Source organism: Armigeres subalbatus, chromosome 3 (assembly GCF_024139115.2).
Source record: "Armigeres subalbatus isolate Guangzhou_Male chromosome 3, GZ_Asu_2, whole genome shotgun sequence".
Classification (NCBI taxonomy): Eukaryota; Metazoa; Arthropoda; class Insecta; order Diptera; family Culicidae; genus Armigeres; species Armigeres subalbatus.
In genome coordinates, this window is record NC_085141.1 from 46,884,392 (window position 1) to 46,911,299 (window position 26,908).

At 40.0% G+C, this 26,908-nt stretch overlaps 1 protein-coding gene across 7 annotated transcripts in view; it reads left to right on the plus strand.

The window, feature by feature from the left end:
• LOC134226805 (mucin-5AC-like) overlaps positions 1 to 21,176 on the plus strand; it is a 77,778-nt gene extending 56,602 nt beyond the window's left edge. For 2 of the 7 annotated variants that reach the window (XM_062707799.1, XM_062707795.1), the window contains 9 exons: positions 11,226 to 11,385; positions 11,474 to 11,678; positions 12,029 to 12,126; positions 12,185 to 12,548; positions 12,609 to 13,087; positions 13,150 to 13,270; positions 13,333 to 13,794; positions 17,932 to 18,128; positions 18,507 to 21,176. In XM_062707799.1, coding sequence (XP_062563783.1) covers positions 11,226 to 11,385; positions 11,474 to 11,678; positions 12,029 to 12,126; positions 12,185 to 12,548; positions 12,609 to 13,087; positions 13,150 to 13,270; positions 13,333 to 13,794; positions 17,932 to 18,128; positions 18,507 to 18,680 — 2,260 coding nt within the window. In that variant the 3' untranslated portion in view covers positions 18,681 to 21,176. Of the gene's footprint in view, positions 1 to 11,225; positions 11,386 to 11,473; positions 11,679 to 12,028; positions 12,127 to 12,184; positions 12,549 to 12,608; positions 13,088 to 13,149; positions 13,271 to 13,332; positions 13,795 to 17,931; positions 18,347 to 18,506 lie in introns of those variants that run through there. The other 5 variants (XM_062707800.1, XM_062707797.1, XM_062707796.1 and 2 more) reach the window with 4 other exon arrangements.
• Positions 21,177 to 26,908: the final 5,732 nt, after the last annotated feature.

Genomic DNA, 26,908 nt, shown 5'->3' on the forward strand with positions numbered 1-26,908 from the left:
TTATTCACCTTGGCCAGAAGAAAACCGGTTTGCTTAATTTGTTCGAAAATTGTTTCTGTGTTGAGAGAATATTATGTTTGATTTGATTTTGAAGAAATTTTAACGATATTGCGAGATCAAGCAATGTACGAAATGTGATATTTATATTGGATTTGCGAAATAAGGAACCAAAATTAAGAATAGTGCCACAACTGGTGCATGCGTTCCTGTTATGGATTAATCAATTTTGAGGATAATAACAAATTTCATTGTGGTTTTCACAGCTGTTCTAAGAATCAGGAAGTAAAAACTTTCCCTTGATATTTAAAGTTCACCCGCATGCCTTTACTTATTTTTTAAGAAATAGTTGTTCTTATGTATGGCAACAATTGGTATACCCACACTATACACATCTTCTCACCCGTAATATATAACCCTGTTCTGTCGCTTGGCTTCATCGCCAGTTGGCCAGTTGAATAAGATATCTCGGAATCTGTGAAATTCAGGCAGTTGTGATATTCTAACAAAGTTGTTCGAAAGATTAAACCCGGAGAATATCTCATAATTCGTTTTTCATCCGCATGGTGGCACTAGCGTCTATGAGACAATCTCAGAATCTGTGAAATTAAAAGAATTGTGATATTCTACAATGTTGTTCGAAAGATCAAACCCTTTGGAGAACATCTAATTAATTAGGAATTCATCTCCTTGGCGACACTAGCGCATATGGGACTACCAGGATTAGATATCTTGGAATCTAAAAAAATTAGAGAGTTATGATGTTGCATAAAGTTGTTCGAAAGATCAAAACCATTACAATGAACATATAATTTTTTTCTAAATTCATCCGAATTTAGAGAGTTGCGATATTTTACAAAGTTGTTAAAAAGATCAAAACTATTACGGTGAACGTCTCATTAATTTGGAATTAATCTGCTTGGCGGAGCTAGCGTATATTAGAGAATTAGATATCTCGGAATTTGTAAAATTTAGATTTGTGATATTACACCAAGTTGTTCGTAAGATCAAAAACATTATATTTTTAATAATCTCATTATCTGGAATTCATTCGCTCCACGGTGCAAGAAATTTCCAGTAGAATTGGATATATCAGAATCTGTTTAATTCTGAGAGTTGTGATGTTGTGGGACTAGAAAGCTATTCTCACTGTACATGCTTCGGAGTTTCTTTAATTCAAGACCAATAACGATGCTGGCCACGTCCTCACAGTCAATTAGGATAAGGGGGGAAATTAGTTTGACACTCATTGTTACAAGAGACCGAGGAATCCTCTGCATCTCCATGAGCGCACTGGAAAGGAATAGTATGTTAGTTGGGAAGGAAATATATAGGAAATCGCCTTGGTGAGCGACTAACTATTTCTTTTGAACGACGCCATATACATTATGATACATAAACGGAAAAGCAACGCGTGTCTTACCTGTTTTGCCGAAGACGGATTCGATATCTTAACTACTTCGCGACGATTAAAACACGCACTGAACTGCTTAACTTTATTACCGGCCGCGCAAAGCAGAACACAATATTTCGGCAGATCGCGCGATCGTTCTGCTGTCCGAAACAAGAGAAAACCTTACGGTGAAATAACCCTTTAACTCGGGATTGATCCTTTTGATGGCGGAAGCGCACACGTGATGGTTTTGACCTTTCGAACAACTTTGTACAACTTTTTTCTAAATTGAATAGCTTCTGAGATATCCTACCTTGCCGAAGTCTCTTGTACACTAGCGCCATTGAGTGGATGAATTCCGAACTAATCTAATATTCAACATAATGGTTTTGACCTTCCGGCCAACTTTGTAGAAGACGGCTACTTCTAAGTTGAATAGATTCCGAGATATCCTACGTTGCCGAAGGTATCATGTACTCTAGCGCCGTTCGGTGGATCAATTCTGAACTAAACTAATCTTCAACATAATGGTTTTTGCCTTCCAAATAAATATGTAGTATACAGCTACTTGCTAAATTGTATAGATTCCGAGATATCCTACCTTGCCGAAAGTTTCTTGTACACTAGCGCCATTGAGTGGATGAATTCTGAACTAAACTAATCTTCAAAAGAATGGTTTTGCCTTTCCGGACAACTTTTTAGAAGACGGCTACCTTCAAGGTTGAATAGGTTCCGAGATATCCTACCTTGCCGAAGATCTCATGTACACTAGCGCCGTTCGGTGGATCAATTCTGAACTAATCTAATCTTCAACATAATGGTTTTGATCTTTTGAACAACTTTGTAGAAGACGGCTTCTTTCTAAATTGAATAGATTCCGAATATCCTACCTTGCAGAAAGTCTCTTGATACTAGCGCCGTTGGGTGGATGAATTCTGAAATAAACTAATCTTCAACATAATTTTACCATCCAAACAAATTTGTAGAATACAGCTACTTGCTAAATTGTATGGATTCTAAGATATTCTACTTTGCTGAAAGTCTTATGTACACTAGTGCCTTTGGGTGGGCGAATTTCGAACTAAACTAATCTCCAAAATAATTGTTTTGACTTTTCGAACATCTTTGTAGAAGACGGCTACTTTCTAAGTTGAATAGATTCCGAGATATCCTATCTTGCCGAAGGTCTCATATATACTAGCGCCGCTCGGTGGATCAATTTTGAACTAAACTAATCTTCAACATAATGGTTTTTATCATCCAAACAATTTTGCGGAATACAGCTGCTTGCTAAATTGTATAGATTCCGAGATATCCTACCTTGCCGAAGATCTCATGTACACTAGCGCCGTTGGGTAGATGAATTCTGAACTAAGCTTATCTTTAACATAATGGTTTTAAACTTTTGAACAACTTTGTAGAAGACGGGTCCTTTCTAAATGGACTATTTTAGGTAACTCATTTTGCACTCACCGCATCAAAACAAAGCCGCTACTGTATATGTAGGTTAACATGCGAGAGGTTTTGAAGGAACTGGTCCACGGTGGCGCTATCTATTCATTTCATAGCGGCAGTTTTTGCTTTTTCATTCATCCATTGAATAGATTCCGAGATATCCTACATCATCTTCCAAAAATATTTGAGGAGTACATCTGCTTGCTAAATTGTATGGATTCTGAGATATCCTATCTTGCAGAAAGTCTCATGAACAATGAATTCCGAACTAAATTAATCTTCAACAAAATGGTTTTGACCTTCCGAAGAACTTTGTAAAAGACGACTACTTTCTAAATCTGACCGCTTCCAAGATATATTAGATATGTTATACCCAATTAGTCTCTAACCCAAGATTTTTTTTATGTACAGGTTATCCGACTTCGTCAGTAGATGGGAATAACCAGCGCGGGGGAAACATACATTTTCAGTGCAAAACGTAAACAAACGAGCATAAATTCCAAACAAAAATCCAAGATGGCTGAGTTGGGGATATTGACAAGTCGGATAACCTGTACATGAAAAAATCTTGCTCTAACCCTTAGAAATAAACGCATTTTTTGATGCGCGTGTGGATCAAACTGCTTCATACAAACATGTATTCAGAGAGAAGCGCTACATTTGTCTCGTATATTGCAGCCTGAGAACAGCTGCAAAATTCATAATTGTTTTGGTTTGTTACGCGCTTAAAATCAATAACACAGAGATATGTTTGCTTCACACAAAACGGACCTAATGCAGAACAGCACCTAGATGAGCGACAGTCACACAGCCACAAAAATAGCTCGTGTTGTTTTAATAAAGCTTGGATTTCAATATTTTCAACAGTATTTGGTTCCTCATGAAACAAGGAATCTGTACAAACGTTTACATGTTGAAAACGACCGTTATCACGACCGTACGAGGCATTTTTGTGCCTGTGTAACTGTCGCTCATCTAGACGATGTTCTGCATTAGGTCCGTTTTGTGTGAAGCAAACACATCTCTGTGTTATTGATTTTAAGCGTGTATGTATCATCTTCTTCCGTAAAACAACACAGGAGTGACATCAACAAAAGAGTTCGTTACAATCGCTTCCCTCGGTAGGCGATCAAACAACGAACATGTATGATTCAGTAGCTTATGTGTGACAAGAGCATCGAAGCTTCGTGTTGCTAGCCGAATTTGTTTCCTTACTACCACTGGTTGCTTGTGAAGCAAGCAAGAGAAGGAGGCATGCGTGGTTTGCTCATCTTCAGTTGGGTTGCAAGCCCTGGTTGACACGTATGTGTTAAGAGTAAGTTCAGAGCAAGTCAAGAAAGGGCATCTGAGCCTACTCCTACTCAGCTGGCAAAACTTGGTGGCATGATTGGACAGGGTGCTACAAGGCCCGCCACGGCTTTAGGGGACAGTAGAGAGTCTAGCCAGTAGCCCACTCATCGTTTCGAGTCAGTGACACCTGCCTCTACTAAGGGACTAGAATGTCAAACTGCCAGCCCTCGATTTCACAATATTACGATACCCAAGACAAGGTCCATTAACACGCGTCCAGAATGCCAAGATCATAGGGCTTATTTGCGGACCCATGCAGCTTTTTGTAGAGGTTTTATAACCCACTGCCAAACCCCACCACGTCCTAGGCAGGCCCCCTATCTCGCGAGGCGGTGGGGAGGGGTCATAAAGCCCTTGGACATAGTCCCTGTTTCTTCTTCTTCCTATTGGCATTACATCCCCATACTGGGACAGAGCCGCCTCGCAGCTTAAGTGTTCATTAAGCACTTCCACAGTTATTAACTGCGAGGTTTCTAAGCCAGGTTATCATTTCGTATATCATGAGGCTAACACGATGATACTTTTATGCCCAGGGAAGTCGAGACAATTTCCAATCCGAAAATTACCTAGACCGGCACCGGCAATCGAACCCAGCCAAATCCCTGTTTACTCCTGCCAAAGATACTCTATACAGCGCCCAGTTTAGCTTAGTTGTTGGAGGTAACTTGTTTACAAGCTGGTGAAGGAGAGTCGTATTGTAGAGATACTCGTTCAAGTCGCAGGCGTCCACGATCGCACAGAAATTCTCCAACAAGTGTTTCCAGAGACAGAGCAGAGCTACATCAAACGGGGCATATATCACAAATACTGCCGTGAATGGCAAGTCAGTCCCATGGTATCCATACACATATGAAAATGTCTTGCGATTTACGGCATTCATTCATTTATTTAGTCTACATCTATACAGATAACACTGAATCAACAATTTGACGCCACAATACACGGTTCGAGGCCGCATCTCTCCATCCTCGAATACGCCCCACGCTCGCCAAGTCGTTCTGCATCTGGTCTGCCCATCTCGCTCGCTGCGCTCCACGTCGTCTCGTACCTGCCGGATCGGAAGCGAACACCATCTTTGCAGGGTTGCTGTCCGGCATTCTTGCAACATGCCCTGCCCATCGTACTCTTCCGGCTTTAGCTACCTTCTGGATACTGGGTTCGCCGTAGAGCTGGGCGAGCTCATGGTTCATTCTTCGCCGCCACACACCGTCTTCTTGTACACCGCCAAAGATGGTCCTAAGCACCCGTCTCTCGAATACTCCGAGTGCTTGCAAGTCCTCCTCGAGCATTGTCCATGTTTCATGTCCGTAGAGGACTACCGGTCTTATTAACGTCTTGTACATGACACATTTGGTGCGGTGGCGAATCTTTTCGACCGCAGTTTCTTCTGGAGCCCGTAATAGGCCCGACTTCCACAGATGATGCGCCTTCGTATTTCACGACTAACGTTGTTGTCAGCCGTTAGCAAGGATCCGAGGTAGACGAATTCCTCGACCACCTCGAAGGTATCCCCGTCTATCGTAACACTGCTTCCCAGGCGGACCCTGTCGCGCTCGGTTCCACCCACAAGCATGTACTTTTCTTTGACGCATTCACCACCAGTCCAACTTTTGTTGCTTCACGTTTCAGGCGGGTGTACAGTTCTGCCACCTTTGCAAAATGTTCGGCCGACAATGTCCATGTCATCCGCGAAGCAAAAAAATTGACAGGATCTGTTGAAAATCGTACCCCGGCTGTTACACCCGGCTCTCCGCATGACACCTTCTAGCGCAATGTTGAACAACAGGCACGAAAGTCCATCACCTTGTCTTAGTCCCCGGCGCGATTCGAACGAACTGGAGTGTTCGCCCGAGATCTTCACACAGTTTTGCACACCATCCACCGTTGCTTTGATCAGTCTGGTAAGCTTCCCAGGGAAGCTGTTCTCGTCCATAATTTTCCATAGCTCTACGCGGTCTATACTGTCGTATGCCGCCTTGAAATCAACGAACAGATGGTGCGTTGGGACCTGGTATTCACGGCATTTTTGAAGGATTTGCCGTACAGTAAAGATCTGGTCCGTTGTCGAGCGGCCGTCAACGAAGCCGGCTTGATAACTTCCCACGAACTCGTTCACTAATGGTGACAGACGACGGAAGATGATCTGGGATATCACTTTGTAGGCGGCATTAAGGATGGTGATCGCTCGAAAGTTCTCACACTCCAGTTTGTCGCCTTTCTTGTAGATGGGGCATATAACCCCTTCCTTCCACTCCTCCGGTAGCTGTTCGGTTTCCCAGATTCTGACTATCAGTTTGTGCAGGCAAGTGGCCAGCTTTTCCGGGCCCATCTTGATGAGCTCAGCTCCAATACCATCCTTACCAGCTGCTTTATTGGTCTTTAGCTGTTGAATGGCATCCTTAACTTCCCTCAAGGTGGGGGCTGGTTGGCTTCCATCGTCCGCTGAACTGACGTAGTCATCTCCTCCGCTGCCTTGACTTTCATTGCCTATGCTCTCAGCGCCATTCAGATGTTCCTCGTAGTGCTGCTTCCACCTTTCGATCACCACACGTTCGTCCGGCAAGATGCTCCCATCCTTATCCCGGCACATTTCGGCTCGCGGCACGAAGCCTTTGCGGGATGCGTTGAGCTTCTGATAGAACTTGCGTGTATCTTGAGAACGGCACAGCTGTTCCATCTCCTCGCACTCCGCTTCTTCCAGGCGGCGTTTCTTCTCCTGAAAAAGGCGGGTCTGTTGTCTCCGCTTCCGTCTATAACGTTCCACGTTCTGCCGGGTACCTTGCTGCAGCGCGACCGCCCGCGCTGCGTCCTTCTCCTCCAGAATCTGTCTGCACTCTTCGTCGAACCAATCGTTCCGTCGACTTCGACCCATATACCCGACGTTGTTCTCCGCTGCGTCGTTAATGGCTGCTTTGACTGTATTCCAGCAGTCCTCAAGAGGGGCCCCATCGAGCTCACCCTCTTCCGGCAACGCTGCCTCGAGATGCTGCGCGTATGCAGTGGCGACATCAGGTTGCTTCAGTCGCTCTAGGTCGTACCGCGGCGGTCGTCGGTACCGAACATTGTTGATGACGGATAGTTTTGGGCGCAGTTTAACCATCACCAGATAGTGGTCAGAGTCGATGTTAGCGCCACGATATGTCCTGACGTCGATAATGTCGGAGAAGTGCCGTCCATCAATCAGAACGTGGTCGATTTGTGATTCTGTCTGCAGTGGCGATCTCCAGGTGTACCGATACGGGAGGCTGTGTTGGAAGTAGGTGCTGCGAATGGCCATATTCTTGGAGGCGGCGAAATCAATTAGTCGTAGGCCGTTTTCGTTCGTCAGCCGGTGAGCGCTGAACTTTCCAATAGTCGGTCTAAACTCCTCCTCTTGGCCAACCTGAGCGTTCAAATCACCTATGATGATTTTGACGTCGTGGCTTGGGCAGCTGTCGTACTCACGTTCCAGCTGCGCGTAGAATGCGTCCTTATCATCATCAGTGCTTCCGGAGTGTGGGCTATGGACGTTGATTATGCTGGAAGTTGAAGAACCGGCCTTTGATCCTCAACCTGCACATTCTCTCGTTGATCGGCCACCACCCGATCACGCGCCTTTGCATGTCGCCCATCACTATGAAAGCTGTTCCCAGCTCGTGTGTGTTGCCGCAGCTCTGGTAGATGGTAGGCGATTACCTCTAAACGTTCGCACCATTGATCCCTTCCAACAAACCTCCTGCAGCGCTACGATGCCGAATCCACGGTCCTGAGCACATCGGCGAGTATGCGCGTGCTCTCGCTGAAGTTGAGAGATTTGCAGTTCCACGAACCGAGTTTCCAATCGCTAGTCCCTTTTCGTCGCAGTGGTCTTCGCCGATGGTTCCGGTCCGTACTCTCTTGTTGATTGTTCGTTGCTTATGATTTTTAAAGGCTGGCTTGCAGGGCCTGACACCAAACCCCCTAAATTTCCGGAGGACCATTCCTCCTTATTTCCGGTGGACCATGGTGCACAGTTTTACTTAGAGTCCCTCGCTGGCACTCGGACGATGATCAGCCGCCCCTAACATGGGGAACAGACGCTGTTGTGAGCCGATCCTGACATGGAGAACAGACGCTCAATAAGATTTGCACCTCCGGAGAGGAGCAAACCCCCCCTTCCCTGTCAGCATACGACCATAGTTCCCACCGGGGTTGGTTACCCGATCTTCCCTAAGGTTGCTAGTATCCCGGCCAGCACCACGGGGAGGTAGGGATAGGAGTTGCTGGGTAAGAGGCTGAGGACCGCGAGATGGGGTCTATTTTATTCCTTCAGGTACGCGAAGTACCAATGGTACGCTTTACCCAGCAATTGCCGTGCGATTTACGGCAGTATAGATCTAATAAATGGTCGCAGTAATTGAAATATCCAACAAAAGTAAAAATGCCTAGAAACAGTTTTACTCTTTCCACGCATATTTAGAAATCAGTATATTGCTGTGATTAGTGTTTAGGGAACCAGAATATGCTACAATTATTAGCGGCCAGGCGTACCTTCTTGATTCACAATGATACATACTTAAAAATGACGGGATTTTAAATATAGTCGCCTCTCCACATCTCGATATTGAAGGGACCATCGAGATAGGGAGAGATCGAGGAATGGAAAAAAAAGTGAAACGGTATAACATATGGTGGAAGCATGCAACTTACCTTTAACCTCAGGGGCTGCCTACTCTGCCGTTCGAGAGTCGTCGATGGTTAGGTTGGGCCCGCGCCGTCGCTAACTGCTTTAACAACGCCAGCGGTTGGGGACTAGGTATGAGCGTCGTTGGTCGGACGCCGGGATATTACGTCCGGCACTCACTGAACACACGCGCCGAGACGGGGTACCCGCGTCTTTATAGCTACGAAACTAGCTAACACACTGCAAGCCACAAGCTCACTTTCGTGTCCACGACTGGTACGATTTTTCGGGGTTTGGTTTAGGAGTTCACTTTTCGGGGGCACTGAGATGGCCGCTCTAAAGGCCGGCTGTTTGGGACCACACTGGACTGTCGCTTTACCGACTACCCTATATTTTCTAGGCACACGCGGTCGGCTTTACAATTATTGTTCATTCACTACGGCCGGTTGATTGCGGAATCTAACGTCACGAAATAACTTTCGTTTCCCGGCGGATTCCGGATTATCACTTGGGGTCACTATCGGTACTGAGGCGTTATTTTCGCCAGTCGCACAACTTTTCGGTTCGGATTCACGGTACAGATCGTCTCGAATAAAAACTCACTTGACCGGACTCTTCCCACACGACCGTAACGATGGCTGGCTCAAGCCCAAAAGAGAACGTGCAATGGAGATGAGTCTCCACCGAACCCCAACCGTTTTCCCCATTCTTTCTCTGTTTCCGTCCGCTCACGCATACCAACCGTATCGTGTGACTTTGGTAGCAGAAACTTGGATAGTTTTGGTAGCAGACGGCGTTCAAGTGGGCAGATAAAAATGAACAAATTTTAACAAAACTAATTCCTAACTCCTAACGCAAAACAAAATACATGTATAAATTTTTTTTAGAATATTAATTTTAATGGGACGTGATTTCATGTTACAACGGGTACTAGATCCAAAAAAGCTAGTTGCTATGAAAACCCAGATTAATCCACCTAGCGGCGATGATGCCTTTCTCTTGCATCGTAAAATGTACTGAAAAAATCACATAGGAAAGGTCAAAAAAGCACTTTAGGGGGATAGATCGCATATTTTCTATCATTTTGCATGTTTTTGCATTAATTACTATGCATTTCCACCATTTTTGAAAAAAAATTTTCGATTTTGAAATTTTTTTTCCAAGGGGCCCTCCTTGGGAAAAAACAATGATTTTCAATAATTCCGAAATGCAATGTCCGATCAGGCCAATTTTCAATAGCAAACAATGGGACCGCATTCCCCGTCGAATGCAACTTGTTGCGAGTAAATCGGGTAATGCTAAGTTCCAAAAAGTGTGTCTACAAATTTTGTACACATACACACATACACACACACACACATACATACATACACACAAACAGACATCACCTCAATTCGTCGAGCTGAGTCGATTGGTATATAACACTATGGGTCTCCGAGTCTTCTATCAAAAGTTTTGTTTTGGAGTGAAATTATAGCCTTTACGTATACTTAGTATACGAGAAAGGCAAAAAGACAACAAAACAAATGTCGTTTCCTGTTGTTGATGTGTTTGTTATTGCCCAAAGATGGTCTAGTAGCCTAAAAATTTTAACATATAGACATGAGGAGAGTGAATCCTGAAAAAATATGATCAGAACACATCGAGATAAAGAGATAACGAGCTAGGATAGGATGTGACAATTCAATTGGGACTGCCTTGTTGTTTTTTAGTCGGTTGCTCTGACGAGGTGGTCGGCAGTGCAACCAAATTAATTTGGTACAAAATCTTCCAAATATCATTTATAGAAACTTAATGTTTTGTCTTCCGTTCCATCCATTATTGATGTAAGAGAAGTGAAAGCCCAATAGAGAGAAGTTTTCGCTAATGAAAATATGACTTTGTGTTCGAAAATGATAGAAAAGTAAATGATAATGCTGCAAATCAACAGTTTTAAACCTTTACAACCCTTGAGGATAATTTATATGGGGTTTGCAGTTAAATATAAATCAATGTTGTGCCATAAAACTCTAATTCCAACATTCACGTATATTGCTTAATATCAACTTTACAAGCCAGCAACACGGCCAAACTAACAACATGCTCCCCTACGAAAAACGCGCCGCCGCCAATCGAAGTAATCGATTGTCATTTTCAACCAATCAGCAACCGGTACGATTATGACAGAAAATCGGTACGATTTTTAATGACTACTTGGCACATCCTATCCTAGATAACGAGATAAGGAGATTATCGAGAAGTAGAGACCCCGAATGTATGTAGATTGAAGGGACTGAGGAAACCATCGACATAGGGAGAGATATCGAGATATAGAACACCGAGATGTAGATAGTCGACTGTATTATGGTTTATCATTACAATGACGTTCGTGTTTATTCTCTTTTTCAGCAGCGTTGGTACAAGAGAAGTGCACAACAAGCTGGAAAAGAATCGACGGGCTCATTTGAAGGAGTGCTTCGAGCAGCTGAAGAAGCAGCTCACGCTCCAGCCGGATGAGAAGAAAACGTCCAACCTGTCGATTCTGGATGCGGCCATACGGTACATCAAGGTATGTCCTTATTTTATCATTGTTTCAATCGGATCGAATATCAATTAATCTGTGTTTTTTTTTTGTAATATTCGTTGCTTTTCTTTAGCTGTTGAAGGTTAAAGAGCGCGATTCCGAGCATGAGATGGAACGGCTGGCAAAGGAAAAAATCGCCTACCAGAATAGGATACTGGTGCTCAAGCGTGAACTATCGCAATGGAGGGACGTTAATACTTCCCCCCTCGCGCCTGACACCGATGCCATTCCCAACAGCAGCAATGGGGGAACCGTCAGCATTGTGCAATCAGATCGAGGTAAGGGAAATGTTTTTTCTAATACCTAATTTACCTCCACTTGTAAATCAGAGAAGATGAATTCTGCCACAACCGTCGAAAGTGCAACTGATTCTTTATTTGAGAAATCACGTATGACATGAGATATTTTACATATTCTGATAATTCGTACTAAACAAATATGTCTTGTTTGAAGATTTGCTAAAATATTGTCGTTCGTTCAAAAAATTGTCACATGTGTTTATGCTTAGCATTGAAGCAACGCTTGGTTCCAATTTTCGACATTACGAGTGCTTCTGGGTATTAAATTTTGTCTAATAAGCTGTATCGAGGAAGCTTTTGCACTAATTTAATGACATATGTTCTTGCAGATTTGTTAAACGACCTCCCAGGTCGGAACGGTATTCGCTACAGTTCGTCCAGCTCTCTGTCCAGTGTTGCCACAACTGCCTCCATCGGAAATCTACCGGTTAGTATCCCGTCGGATTGTACTGCTTCGGTTTTCTAATCTTCTGAAAATCTTACAGCTGCAGACTACCATCTCACCGGTGCTGATAGCGGCTTCATCGCCAAGCCGTGCTAGTCCTCCGTCTTTGTCGACGAATCGGAATTCGAGTTCACCTGCCAGCGGAAGCATGCCAATGCCACTGTCTCTCACGACTAGGGGCACTACCGCGATAGTCTCGGAAACGCACAACAGTACCCCCTCGTCGCTCAAGTTCAGCACCACCAGCCTTCCAAATGGGCTGAACCTCAGCACCACCACCAACGGACTCAGCAACGGAGGAAGCTCTTCCAGTGGAAGCAACTGCAGCACTCCCAGCAGTACCACCGGTGGGGCAATCGTTACCAACGGTATCAATGCAGCATCACTGCCGTTGATTGTTAATGGTATGTTGAATACGTCATCCTTTTAAGTTCATTTAATAATTCTATCATCACTAATTCTAGCCAACAACCTAAGCAGTCTCAGTCAATCCCAACTGTTTACCCCGGTTACAGCGACAATCCTGACGACCGGTAATGGCACTGCAATTCAGACACTGCCACTGAACCTGAACGTCGCTTCCAGCATTTCCAACGGGCATCACCTGTCGGCGTCGGTATCGTCAACGTCTTCGCCATCCATTATCAGCACGTCCAATGGATTGACCAACTCTTCTGGTTTGCAAATCATTGGAACCACCGCTAATGGAACGACTATTCCGGCCAATTTGATCAGTTCCACCACCGGCAAGGAACTGCTTAACGGTACCACTCTGACCAAAAACGGTTTCCGCACCGACAGCAACAAGATTGAGATTATCGCTACCCAATCAGCGGCTGGTTCCGCACTAGAACCTCCAGCAACGAAAGTGATCAAGCTGGTAAACGGCAATACGCTCGTCGGAGTGACTTCAATTGATAAAGACAAAATGATGTTGTCGCAAGTAAAATGGATTACGAAAACGTGCGTGAAGTGCCCCATTTCTAATCATCTCTCATTTCACAGGTCGTCCCACAAGGTGGCCTCGTGGTTAGTCCAATTCAGTTGTTAACTTCCCCGGGTCTTCGTGTAATTCAGCAAGCTCCCAACGGATTGGCCACCATCGAGCTCAGCACTGCAGCTAATGGTAGTTCTCCACCTGTCCTACGAACCTTCAATATTCAAATCTAATTCCAATGCTTCTTGCAGTGCAGCCGCAGTCAAACCAAGTTCAACGTACCACCGGTGGTAGTAGTTTCCACAGTTCCACCAACAACCTATCGCATTTAACCTCCACCACCAGTCAGCCATCGAATCAATCAATTAGCAGTAATCACAACCACCTCCCGCAACCCACCAACATCCACACGATGACCAACGCGCAGCTGCACAAACTGCTCATGAGTTCATCGACCGGGTCCAGCAATAACGGCATCACCACGATATCGTCCACCGGCTCGTTGGCGGGATACAGCAACGGTAGTTCGCCCACGACGACCATCACCTCCGAGCTGGCGCGGCTCCCCGGGGGCGCCGAGCTTAACATATTGCCGGCCGGTACGAACGGTGCCACGGCACTGCCCCTGTATAGGGCCACCACCGGGCAAGGAGGGAAGCTTACGTTCGTGAATGCGATCTCCACCGGCAGCGGTACCGGACTGACTCTAAAAGGTAGGATATGGCTTAAACTTTTTTCGTTTTCGGCTTTTTTTTGGACGCGAATTCAATAAAGGTTCGCCTTGGGAGACAGAGGTACCTAGTAGAAGACAGTTTGAAACATTGTGCTTAAATCGAACCAACAAGGGGCATTATTTAGATCATAGGTTCCCAAACCAGCTCTTAGATTATGATCTAAGCTAAGTAATAATTGGAGGATTAAAGAAAAACGAACTTTATGAGGTCAATGGCCTTCTTTTAGTATACGATAGTTGGGCAGATAGAATGAAGTCCAATACAATCCAAATCAAAACCCAAATCCAACCCAAATCAAATCCAATTCAAATTCAATTCAAATCTAATCCAAATTCTATCTAAATCCAATCCAAATCAAATTACAATCCAATCCAAATCTAATTTAAATCCAATTTCAATCCAAATCTAATTTAAAGCTAATCCAAAACCAATCTAAACCCAATCCAAATCTGATTCAAATCAAACCCAAATTCAAAACAAACCCAATCAAAATTTTAATCCAAATCTAATCCAAATCTCATTCAAATACAATTCAAATTCAATACAATTCATTATTCAAATATTCAAATCCAATTCCAATCCACAACCAATTTGAATCCAAATCTAAATTAAATCCAAATCAAACTCAAATCCAATTCCAAAACAAATCTAATTCAAAACCAATTTCAAACCAAATCAAATTCAAATCCAATTCCAATCCAATACAAATTAAATTCGAATCTAATTCAAATCCAATTCTAATCCGAATCTTATTCAAATCCAAATTAAAGACAATCCAAATTCAACCCAAATCCAATCTAAACCCAATCCAAATCTCATTCAAATCCAATCCAAAATAAATTCAAATTTAAATTCCATCCAAATCAAATTCAAATCCAATCCAATCTAAACCTAATCCAAATCTCATTCAAATCCAATCCAAAATAAGTTCAAATTTAAATCCAATCCAAATCAAATTCAATTCCAATCCAAATCTCTTTCAAATCCAATCCAAATCAAATTCAATCCAAATCTAATTCAAATCCATGTCCAATCCAAATCTCTTTCAAATCCAATCTAAGTCCAATCCAAATCAAATTCAAATCCAATCCAAATAAAATTCATATCTAATTCAAATCCAATTTCAATCCCAATGTCTTTCAAATCCAATCCAAATCAAATTCGAATCTTATTCAAATCCAATTTAAATCCAAATCAAATTCCAATCCAATACAAATCAAATTCGAATCTAATTCAAATCCAATTCGAATCCGAATCTTATTCAAATCCAAATCAAAGACAATTCAAATCCAATTCAAATTCAACCCAAATACAATCTTAACCTAATCCAAATCTCATTCAAATCCAATCCAAAATAAGTTCAAATTTAAATCCAATCCAAATCAAATTCAATTCCAATCCAATCTAAACCTAATCCAAATCTCATTCAAGTCCAATCCAAAATAAATTCAAATTCAAATCAAATTTAAATCCAATCCAAATCAAATTCAATTCCAATCCAAATCTCTTTCAAATCCAATCCAAATCAAATTCAAATCTAATTCAAATCCATGTCCAATCCAAATCTCTTTCAAATCCAATCTAAGTCCAATCCAAATCAAATTCAAATCTAATTTCAATCCAAATAAAATTCAATACCAATTCCAATCCAAATCTCTTTCAAATCCAATCCAAATCAAATTCAAATCCAATTCCAATCCAAATCAAATTCAAATCCAATTCCAATCCAATACAAATCAAATTCGAATCTAATTCAAATCCAATTCGAATCTGAATCTTATTCAGATCCAAATCAAAGACAATTTAAATTCAAATCCGATCCAAATTCAATCCAAATCCAATCTAAACCCACTCCAAATCTGATTAAAATTCAATCCAAATCCAATCCAAATCTCATTCAAATCCGATCCAAATTGAATTCAAATTAATTTAAATCCAATCCAAATCAAGTTCAAATCTAATTTAAATCCAATTCCAATCCAAATCTCTTCCAAATCCCATACAAATCAAATTCAAATCCAAATCAAATCCAAATCTTAATCAAATCCAATCAAATTCATATCCAAATCCAATTCAAATTCAATCCAAATCAAATTCAAACCAAATCAATTAACCCACATCCAATCTACACCCAATCTTAATCTGATTCAAATTTAATCCAAATCCAACCTAAACCCAATCCAAATGTCAAACAAATTCAGTCCAAATTCAAATCCAATTCCAATCCAAATCCAATTCAAATGCAATCCAAATCAAATTAAAATCTAATTCAAATTCAATTCCAATTCAAATCTCTTTCAAATCCGATCCAAATTCAATCTTGATCCAAATCAAATTCAAATCTAATTCAAATCCAATTTCAATTCAAATCAAATTTCAATCCAAATCTCTTTCAAATCCAATCTAAATCCAAGCCAAACCAAATTCATATCTAATTCAAATCCAGTTCCAATCCAATGCAAATCAAATTCGAGTCTAATTCAAATCCAATTCGAATCCGAATCTTATTCATATCCAAATTAAAGACAATTCAAATTCAAATCCAATCCAAATTCACCCCAAATCCAATCTAAACCCAATCCAAATCTCATTCAAATTCAACCCAAATCCAATCTAAACCCAATCCAAATCTCATTCAAATCCAATCCAAATTGAATTCAAATTCAATTCAAATCCAATCCAAATAAAATTCATATCTAATTAAATTCCAATTTGAATCCCAATCTCTTTCAAAACCAATCCAAATCAAATTCAAATTTAATTCAAATCCAATTTAAATCCAAATTCAACCCAAATCCAATCTAAACCCAATCCAAATTTCATTCAAATCCAATCCAAAAAAATCAAATTCACCTCCAATTCCAAACCAAATCTCTTTCAAATCCAATCCTAATCCAATTCGAATCTAATCCAAATCCAATCTAAACTTAATCCAAATCTGATTTAAATTCAATACCAATACAATCTAAAAACAATCCAAATCTCATTCAAATCCAATCCAAATCCTATCCAAATCAAAATCAAATCTATTCAAATTCAATTCCAATACACATTCAATTCAAATGCAATCCAAACTAAATCCATATCAAATTAAAATCCAACTCCAATAAAAAAAAATCTAATTCAAATCCTATTCGAATCCAATCCAAATTCAACCTAAATCCAATCTACACTCAATCCAAATCTGATTCAAATTTAATCCAAATCCAATCTAAACCCAATCCAAATGTTAAGCAAATCCAATTCGAATCCAAATCCAATTCAAATTCAATCCAAATCAAATTAAAATCTAATTCAAATTCAATTCCAATCCAAATCTCTTTCAAATCCAATCCAAATCCAATCCAAATCCAATCCAAATCCAATCCAAAACAAATTCAATCCAAATCAAATTCAATCCAAATCAAATTAAAATCTAATTCAAATCCAATTCCTATCAAAATCTCTTTCAAATCCAATCTAAATCCAATCCAAATCAAATTAAAATCTAATTCGAATTCAATTTCAATCCAAATCAAATTCAATCCAAAACAAATTCTAATCTAATTCAAATCCAATTCGAATTCGAATCTTATTCAGATCCAAATGAAAGACAATTCAAATCCAATTCATATTCAATCTATATCCAATCTAAACCCACTCCAAAACTGATTAAAATTTAATCCAAATCGAATCTAAATCCAATCCAAATCTAATTCAAATCCAATCCAAATTCAATCTAAACCCAATCCAAATCGAATCAAAATTCAATCTAAACTAAATTCAAATCCAATTCCAATCCAAATCAAATTAAAATCCAATTTCAATCAAATATAAATTAAATTCGAATCCAAATCTTATTCAAATCCAATCCAAATTCAATACAAATCAAAGCCAATTCAAATCTAAATCCAATTTAGATCAAATTCAAATCCAATCATTTATAACACAGGTTGTGTTAAAACAGTTAGGTACTTGTTACTTGTGTTAAAACTAGCTAAAACAGTTGCAATTGTATTAAAATCTAGTTTTTCTTTCCTAGTCGGAATATTCAAATACCAACAAGACAAACGAAAAAATTAAAAATAATTTTAAATAACAAATAATTTTGAAAATGCGACTTACCTCTCATTCCAGGTACCGATAATTCCACCGGAACGGGTCGCACGACCGCTCTCCATGTAGTGACACCCATCCCCAATTCAGCACAGCTGTCGGGCCTTACGCCGGTTGTGGTCTCTCGGTACGACCAGGATGCTCCAAGCCACATGATCGGTCCATTTACAACCTCTGCGGCCGCCACCGGTCCTCCCCAAACCACCCAGTTGGGAAAGGTGGGTGCCTTAGTTTCACGGAACTGAACCAAGCGATGAGTGCCCACACCAACCACCCACCACAACCACCAATAAATCATCGGGCTTCACCGTTGAAACAGAACCAATTACACCTCACCAACCACCAACTCCAGAAACCATACACTACAGAACAAGAGCTACATATGCAGAACGTGATTTTACCAGGGATTACAATTTTGTTCAGATGTCACACAGAACCGGGACTACCTAGATGTTTTAGGTACCATGATTGAGAAGATACTAACCTTGCCCTCTCCTTTCTCTTCCAATACGACCACACCCCGGTCACCGTGTTGTTCTTTGTCTCGTTGTTTCTCTTTTGTTACTTCTCGTCCTGGCTGCACGGCGCTCACGCAGATGGCCAAAGCGGCGGGACAGTCCGCTGTGAGTGGTTTGCCGCTGCTTACGACCACTCCGAACGCTGGGTATTTCAACACCAACTGCAGCAGCAGCAGCAACAGTGATTATAGTGGGCACAGTTCCGGTCCGACGCCCGGTCTAGTGCTGCTTGACAGCAACCAGAGCCATTGAATGGCGCCATCATCGTCGGTAGAAGTTGCAACGAGAGTAAAGACGTCATACCCAACGCCATCCAGGTGTCTCAGAATGTTTTTAGAAAAGCAGGACGGCTCTGGGTGATCAACGGTTTCGAATATCAGCAGACAGAAGGCTAGTTGAGTAACAGTTTAGAGGAAAAGAGTTAAAAACTAATGAATGTGCTTATGAGTAGTTTTGGATGGTACTGTGAAATTAGATTTTGAAAATTAGCAGAGGAAAGCAATATAAATTTTTTATAATTCAAAAATGTATAAAGTTTTAGGTATATCTAAAATAAACGATTATAATTTTTATTTCGGAACAAATATTGAAAACTTAGAATTTGTTTTAAAACTTTGTGATCTGGCAATATTTGCCATTTCATGTACATTATACAAAACACAATCCATACTATACACCTTTAGAAGAAGAATTGCCATTAGCCCCTTTTAGGTTCAAATTACATGCGGTTTCAACTTGCGATCAATACGTCAATTGTGTGTAGTAAAGGCTTGTTTATTTACATACATATCCCTTTTTAACCATTTGCATCTGCATCACAGGGAGATAGTGATTAGTTCGTAGAATGGTGGAAATAAATGTGGCACATAATACAAACTTGTTTTTCCATGATACTTATACGTTTGTTACTGATCCTGAAAACAATTTTGTACTAGTCCTTTTATTTCTACATCTTTATATTTACCTAGACAACATCGACTTTTATTGTAAGGTCGACAGACATTCCACTAAACAAGCTTAATCGGAAATAAAAAACATGTTCGTTTTTTTATTTCAGTTTGATTATATTTTGTTTAGAATACAGTGTTCTAAGTCATAAAATCTATGGGTTAAATTGAAAGGCTGATAATGATTTTGATCTTGAGTTTAAAACGGCGATCCCTCGCTGTTATCAAACCATTTTGATCTCCCGATAAAAACAGCAAAAAGAATACAGTCGCAACACAACTGCCTCTGGACTACACGCGAGTAACAACTGCTGAATGATATGGTTTCGTCCAAAAACTGTTTCAAATTTCAAAATATGTTGTTCAAAATTTTTATCGAGATTTACGAATAATTACAAGATCCGATTATATCCATCCAACCAGATTTCTATTCATATGAGTCAATTTTCCATTATTGTCAAATGAATGACTATAAAGGACCCTCTTACTTCTACCTTACTTAGGGACTAGGATGGGATGGTTAAAACCGCAAGTAAAAGGGCCAATGGCGATTTTAGATTTCATTTTTAACCTCTTTTATGCTCTATTGGTTTATAAAATTAGAACAACATCAACTATCTGGAACAGAAAAAAAAACGAGAGAGAAAAGTACGAGACAGTTACAACAACCGATTTTTCTGAACATTTTTCTAAACAAAAAACCAATTGAAATTCCTATCTTGTGGACCCTAATATAGTTCCGAGCCCTTTTTAAGCTATCGGAAATAAATAGTGGCAAAATTGCAAGCAGAGAACGTGGAATATTGCTATTCTATATTATTGTAAACGATAAAAGAAATCATAAACCTAAAACTACAAGAAACACAAACCCATACACGAACACTTCTGTATTTAATTCATAATTTCGTTAGAACAAACTGTAGCTCAATTTTATCTTTTGTTTTTAATTAAAAACGTTTTTCTAACAATAAAACGATACAAATCAAAACAAGGAACCACAAAAATAACATGTTTCTAAATGTGTAGACCACAAAATGGTAAAGTTTATAAAACTAAGCTAAATGAGAAAAAAAAATCAAACTCAAAAGATGAGTAGAAGTAACAACAAACTCATTTTATTGTAAATATTTCAAGCTACAAAAGGCAATTGTAAAATAAACATCAAATCATACTCATACACACACATACAGACAATAGTCATGGAAGGACCGACCACCAATCTTGATTCTTCCACAGCTAAGCACTGGACAAAAACAATGAACACATCCTCACACAAAAACACACATACATATATGACATGGTGGAGAATAAACAAAAAAGCACACACACACACTTTCACACGTGATGTACAGTATTTAATCGAGAGAACGTGAAGAACTTAGTACTAAAAATCGAAACAAGAATAAGACAAACAATACACTACACTTTACTAATTGTGTCTGTGAACTGTAAAAAAGAGCATTAGGAAGCATAAAGCGAAACTCATTTGTGCAAGGTACAAACAAACAAAACAAAAAAAAACTAATCAAAGAGAGTGAGTGTTAGATCACTGAGCGAATGAGAAAAACAAATAAAGGTAACAAGGAAAGAAAGAAACACACAAAACTCCTTTGGAGTTTTTTAGATTGTCTGTCCAGGGCAGAGCTAACAGACAGCATAAGGGAATGGATAGCTGGAGATCGAAAGCGAAACACACAAACAAAACAAGTGAGAATGATTAGTAATAGGATGAAAAAAAAACTATGAATGGAATATCGAAAAAAAAGAACAAAATTAAAATGTATTTGAAAAGAAAAAAAAAGTTGAGTTCTGTTCAATTTTGAAAGAAAGTTCCATAGTACCTAAATACCGTTTTCATTCGAAATATGTCCATTATTCAGATCTCTCTCTCCCATACATTTCAGATAGGTAATTGGTAAACTACAAAACTGAAAATCATTAATTTTAATGCAAACTGCAATTGCTGGTTCCTACATTTTGTAAAGATCTAACGTCGGTCTTGGGCGATGTCCACTAGTCTTCCTGAACTGCGTGCAAATCTGATCGAGCGTCTGTTCACCATGTTAGGGGCGGCAGATCATCGTCCGAGTACCAGCGAGGGACTCTAAGCAAAATTTGCCCACCATGGTCCACCAGAATTTTAGGCGGAATGGTCCTCCGGAAATTAAGGGGGTTGGTGACATGTCCGAGCCAAGCCAGCTCAAAAAACAAGTAACGAATAGCAGCGATTGGAAACTCGGTTCGTGGAGCTGCAAATCTCTCAACTTCATCGGGAGCACACACATACATAGGACCGTGAATTAGGCATCGTACCCGAGGTTCGAGCCATCGATAACAGAATTAGGTATGAACTAGGTGTGCATAAGAGGTGGAGATAGTTGACTATGCTCGGAGACGGTCGAAAAAAAAAATCGTCTGTCACCCTTTTTTTCAAAACCTTAAAAGAACAGAGTGAAGGAAAACTAACATTTTTGTGAACTTTACAAGTTACTGTTTGGGCGGATATGGATGTGGAAAGATAAAGTGTGATGATGTAAGTGCGCCATTATGTGCCAGTGTCAGTTTCATACTTAGCAAATAAGCGCCGGAGCGTGGAATGCGTTGCTGCCTCTTAAATCTTTGGCTGGAATACAGTCGCTACCTTGCAAGCTAGCTCCCTTTTCTGTACCGGATTGAAGCTGCTGGAATTCTATCAAACCAGCCAAAGAATGGACTCAAGGACGTGAAAAAAATCAAGAAAAGGCCGACTTCCATGCTAGAGGTTTCTTTTCAATACGCTGCCAGAAAATAACTTCCGGAAAATTGGTGAGATCAAACCATTTCCTCTACTTCTCAACTATTTCAGTATCGAATCCTCGAAGCGACTTGTCTGCTTTTCTGGACGGGGATTCGTGCGTCGATTTGACGGATTTGATAGCGGATCCACGAGAACCAGCACCATTGAAAAGGCAATCCATAAACCACGTTATCCAAATTTTGACATTTTCAACCCCTCCCTAATAGACTATCGTAGACTCTTCTGAAACCCCTTGGAAGGTACGTAAACTTTCCAAATTTTAGAACATATATGTTTGTACAACGCAATAATATGGTGTTGTTCAATTATTTTAATCTATTTTAGCATGAAACATTACAATAAAAATCATTTGAATACAGTCTGCGAATTGTTGTGTTGAACACTGCAATGTAATGTATGAGAGATATGTGGTGGATTAGCTCCTTTCCTTTCCTTTCCCATTTCGGTAAACCAGTAGTGTTCAAATTCAATAGGGTTGAAACACTGTTTCGCCGCGTTAAAAGGAACTAAAATTACTGTTAAAACGAAACATTCCGCATATTCTAGAAAGATTTGAGAGCCAGATAGAACTATTCTTTTTTTAGCAATGGATAAATAATTATGATGATGATTGCCTCTTCAATGATATGCAGCAAGTGTTCCGAATTTAATTTTAAAACCCACGTTTTCAATGCCACACTGTGGGAACATAGAAATGGTAAGATACAACAACTATTTTAAAAATATATGTATAATGAATTAAACTAAATGCGCGCTGGATTCAAAATATATTTTATATATTTTTTGAATCCGGAAGTTTGATTGTGATATCTTTATCCATTTGATAAACGGTAGCATAATCAGGCGGGGCTTACTGTTAGTGATAGTGACCTCGGAGTGGACATGAAATACCAGGCACTCTGAAATGGGTCACTGGAGCTGCAGTAGAGCTAGCACTTTCTAACTCCCGGATTAAATCTGACTGTTTTAACAGACAGCTTTCTTCCATAACATCACTGCCAGACAGTGGGGGTTAGTTTGTACACACACACACACAACTAGGTGTGCATAAGAGGTGGAATTCCAATAATTAGTAAGAAAAAAATAATAGACAAAATACTTTAGGCATAACATGTTCATGTGTTTTAATACCAAACGAATAATAATTTGTTATGCGTTTGATATTGTAATAACAGAGTACATTATGCATGAAGTACATATTACACCCAGGTTTTTTTTTACATGGTTTGGTTTTGGTCGTTTAAGACCTTCAGCGTCAATAAAGCAATGAGTTATCCCCACGAAAAAATTCACAAAAAATCAAAGAAAATTCAAGGGGTATTTGAAAAGCTATGAAAGTTCAGGTTAACCGAGAAATTAATGAATTCCAACCGTGTAAAAAAAAAAACTGAGTGTATTGAGTTATTTTCTTCTGTTCGGGATAGCTGGAAGGAAGATGTCGTATGCCCCGTCTACAAAAAAGGCAACAAGAACTTTCAAGTGATCACCACACTCAATTTTTTTATCATGATGACCGTGCATTTCGTAGTTGCTACTTCGTGACCAGAGCAATCACAATTGCACAAGGAACCAATGGATGGAAGCATGGGATTTGCTCTCCAACCTCAATGTTCACTGTCCAAGAGCTCTAGTATTATTTTAAATGACGTCTACGTGTACATCCTCACAGTCTATCGGGGATGAGAAGGAATTTATGATGCAATAAGGTATTTTATGAGACGTTTCGCGGTGGCCCGATTATTTACTTTTGATGTTTTGTTTTGATATGATTCTGCGTAAACATTCCGTTAGGTCCGAACACAAAATAATGTTTTAAACGTTTTACTTTTTATTTGTGTTTTCTTCAGCTTTTCATGCTTAGAATGCAATGGTATGAATAAACTAACGACACGTTTCAAGAATCATATGAAAAACTTTGTTCTAAAGCCCTGGTAGCCGAAAAGTAAAATAGGTAGAATTGATGATGGGACCCATCGAAATGTTATGCCCGAAATTACCAAACAAACGGGCTCCCACTAATTGTCAAAGTAGATAAACACGAGAAAAACAGCTGTTTCGATCTGTCTCATAAAATGCCTTATACTCGCCCAATGCAAGCCGAGAACACTCCTGCAGTCGCCACGAGTTCGTGCGAAATTTTTATTGGAATCTGGGGGTTAGCTTCTATGGCAGAGGTTCGCTTGCTTAAAGCATTGCCAATGTGGTAGTAATAAAATTTGTCGTAATCTAATAAACCCCTAATTTGTGAGTGCGTGTTGGCTCTTGTTTCAGAAGAACGATCGCGCGTTTTGCCAAAATTTTGTGTTCTGCATTGCGCGGCCGGTAATAAAGTTAATCAGTTCAGTGCGTGTTGGCTCTTGTTTCGGACAGCAGAACGATCGCGCGTTTTGCCGAAATATTTAGAATTTAGAAGGATTTAGAACATTCGTAAAATTCGAGTTTTTGGTTCTGTTTTTAATGTTCGGTGAATAAGTGTGCGTTTGAACGTTTTTTGTATATGATGCAAAAAATTTGTAAGATCCAGGTCACCTTGTCCTCTTTCGGTCGGTTCGTAAGTAAATTGATGAATATATTTTAATAATTTTTCAGCATATATTGTTATTCACAAACGCTCTATATTGTCGAATAGAGCTCCCTATTATTCACCTTTCCCACTAACACTTCCCACTAACAATAATTTTCCTTCCCGAGACATCTATGAAGGTAGTATGGGTTCCCTGCATCTTCACTAGTAGATGTTGAACTAACATTCCTTTCATTCCTTCCGTGATTGTAAGGACGTGGCCAGGTATACAACTGCTACTGTATAGGAAGAGGTACTAATCCCAAGTACCAATTTGCGACAATATACAGTAAATTGCTCAATTGAGCATTGTATAGCCACCCACGATTTGTACAATCACATATGCTATGCTATGCTATCTAATAAACCCCTAATTTGTCCCGTTTTTTCATTAATGCTGGAAAAACTATGGAAATCTTCTTCAAACATAAAACAAATGTAATGCAACTAGCCAAACAAAAACATAAAGAAATGCAACTAAAAGGGACAAACATAGTTTAGATGTTAGTCGTTTTGACGTAGGACTTACGTCTTTCTTTACTATGGGTTACATTTAGATTTTTGGAAAACTAGAGTGTTACGCTGGAAGGGAAGATTTTGAACGTTTTAAACGCGCCTTTATCTTTCGATGAATTTTTAAGATTTATATATCAATCGACTCGACACTCTCCACCATTTTGCTTATTTCATTGAAACTTAAGATTAATTGACGATAAGCTATTCGCGAAGTCGAAACAAAATTCCTCTCACAAACACTGACAGTTCTTTATGGGTTTTTACAGTAGAGCAACAGAGAGGAGGAGATGGCGGCCATGTTTCACTCAAACTCTGACAGATAGCAATGGGATTTCCCATAGGAGGGAAGAGCAGAATTTGCTTCGACTTCGCGAATTGAAAATTTCAATTCTTGTCAAAGTCAGTAAACATTTCATATGTAACCAATCACGTGTATTCCTAACACGGACATCAGAACGCGGTATGTCATGGGCCTTCGAGTCTACCGGAAGATTTTCTTTGTATTTAAACGAAGCAGTGCCTGCCGTGTGCGAGTCATTACAATTTGTGACAGCAACGCGTACTGACGTGCTTTTTGCTCGCGCATTTTTCGATTCGTTCGTCCGTTCGCTGTTTACCTACACAGCGACAGCATGCAGTCACCAGCGGTAGAACTGCCGGTGGGTCTGCGAATATGCATGAAAGAAGTGGGCGCAGTTTTTTGTCGTTCTGTGCTTGATGATGGGCGGATGCAGTGGTGTCTGTTGCGATGGATGCAATCGCCCATCGCATCGCTCGGAGTTCACGGCTAGAGGCAGCGAGGGCAGCGGTGGTCGACACGTACATTAAAACATGGTTATACTATAACAGTTCTGATTCCTCAGCAAAAAAAAATCAACTACACTGATGAAAATAAAAATTTGATTAAAATATTTACTTTCATTTATTTGCAGAAGGCATTAGCAATTAAAGATGCACAATCAGCAATAGTGTTAATTTCCATTTTAGATTTGAAAATTTCGCTGTATTACATGTAAATGTTTTAAAAAAATCCACAAAAAATAATTTCCAGAACAATATTTAAATAAATTATCTTATTCTTTGTTTTTCATTTTCTGAAAAATTGTATTATTAAACTTGACGTAGACTCGGAGTTTGGAATCAAAACATTAAATAATTTATCGTTGATGTATTAGCAGTACCTTCTCTATTTTAGTAGGGTCACTGCTCCTTGACTTGCTTCTTATTGTTATGATTTTTTTTCATCAGTAAGCACGCATGTTAGCAAAAAGAAGCAACGAAATCGGTGCAGTATTTCTATGTTTGGAAAACGGGATAGTTCCCCTAGAATAGCACATTTTGCCCAAGTTTGGAAATTTTATAAATAGAATTTTTAAACTTCAAATACAATCATCAATAAGAAATCTATAAAAGCCCTACATTTGCTTGAGTAAATAAGAGCTTAATAGTTAGAAACCCCTCTTTAGCCGTGCGGTAAGACGCGCGGCTACAAAGCAAGACCATGCTGAGGGTGGCTGGGTTCGATTCCCGGTGCCGGTCTAGGCAATTTTCGGATTGGAAGTTGTCTCGACTTCTCTGGGCATAAAAGTATCATCGTGTTAGCCTCATGATATACGAATGCAGAAATGGTAACTTGGCTTAGAAACCTCGCAGTTAA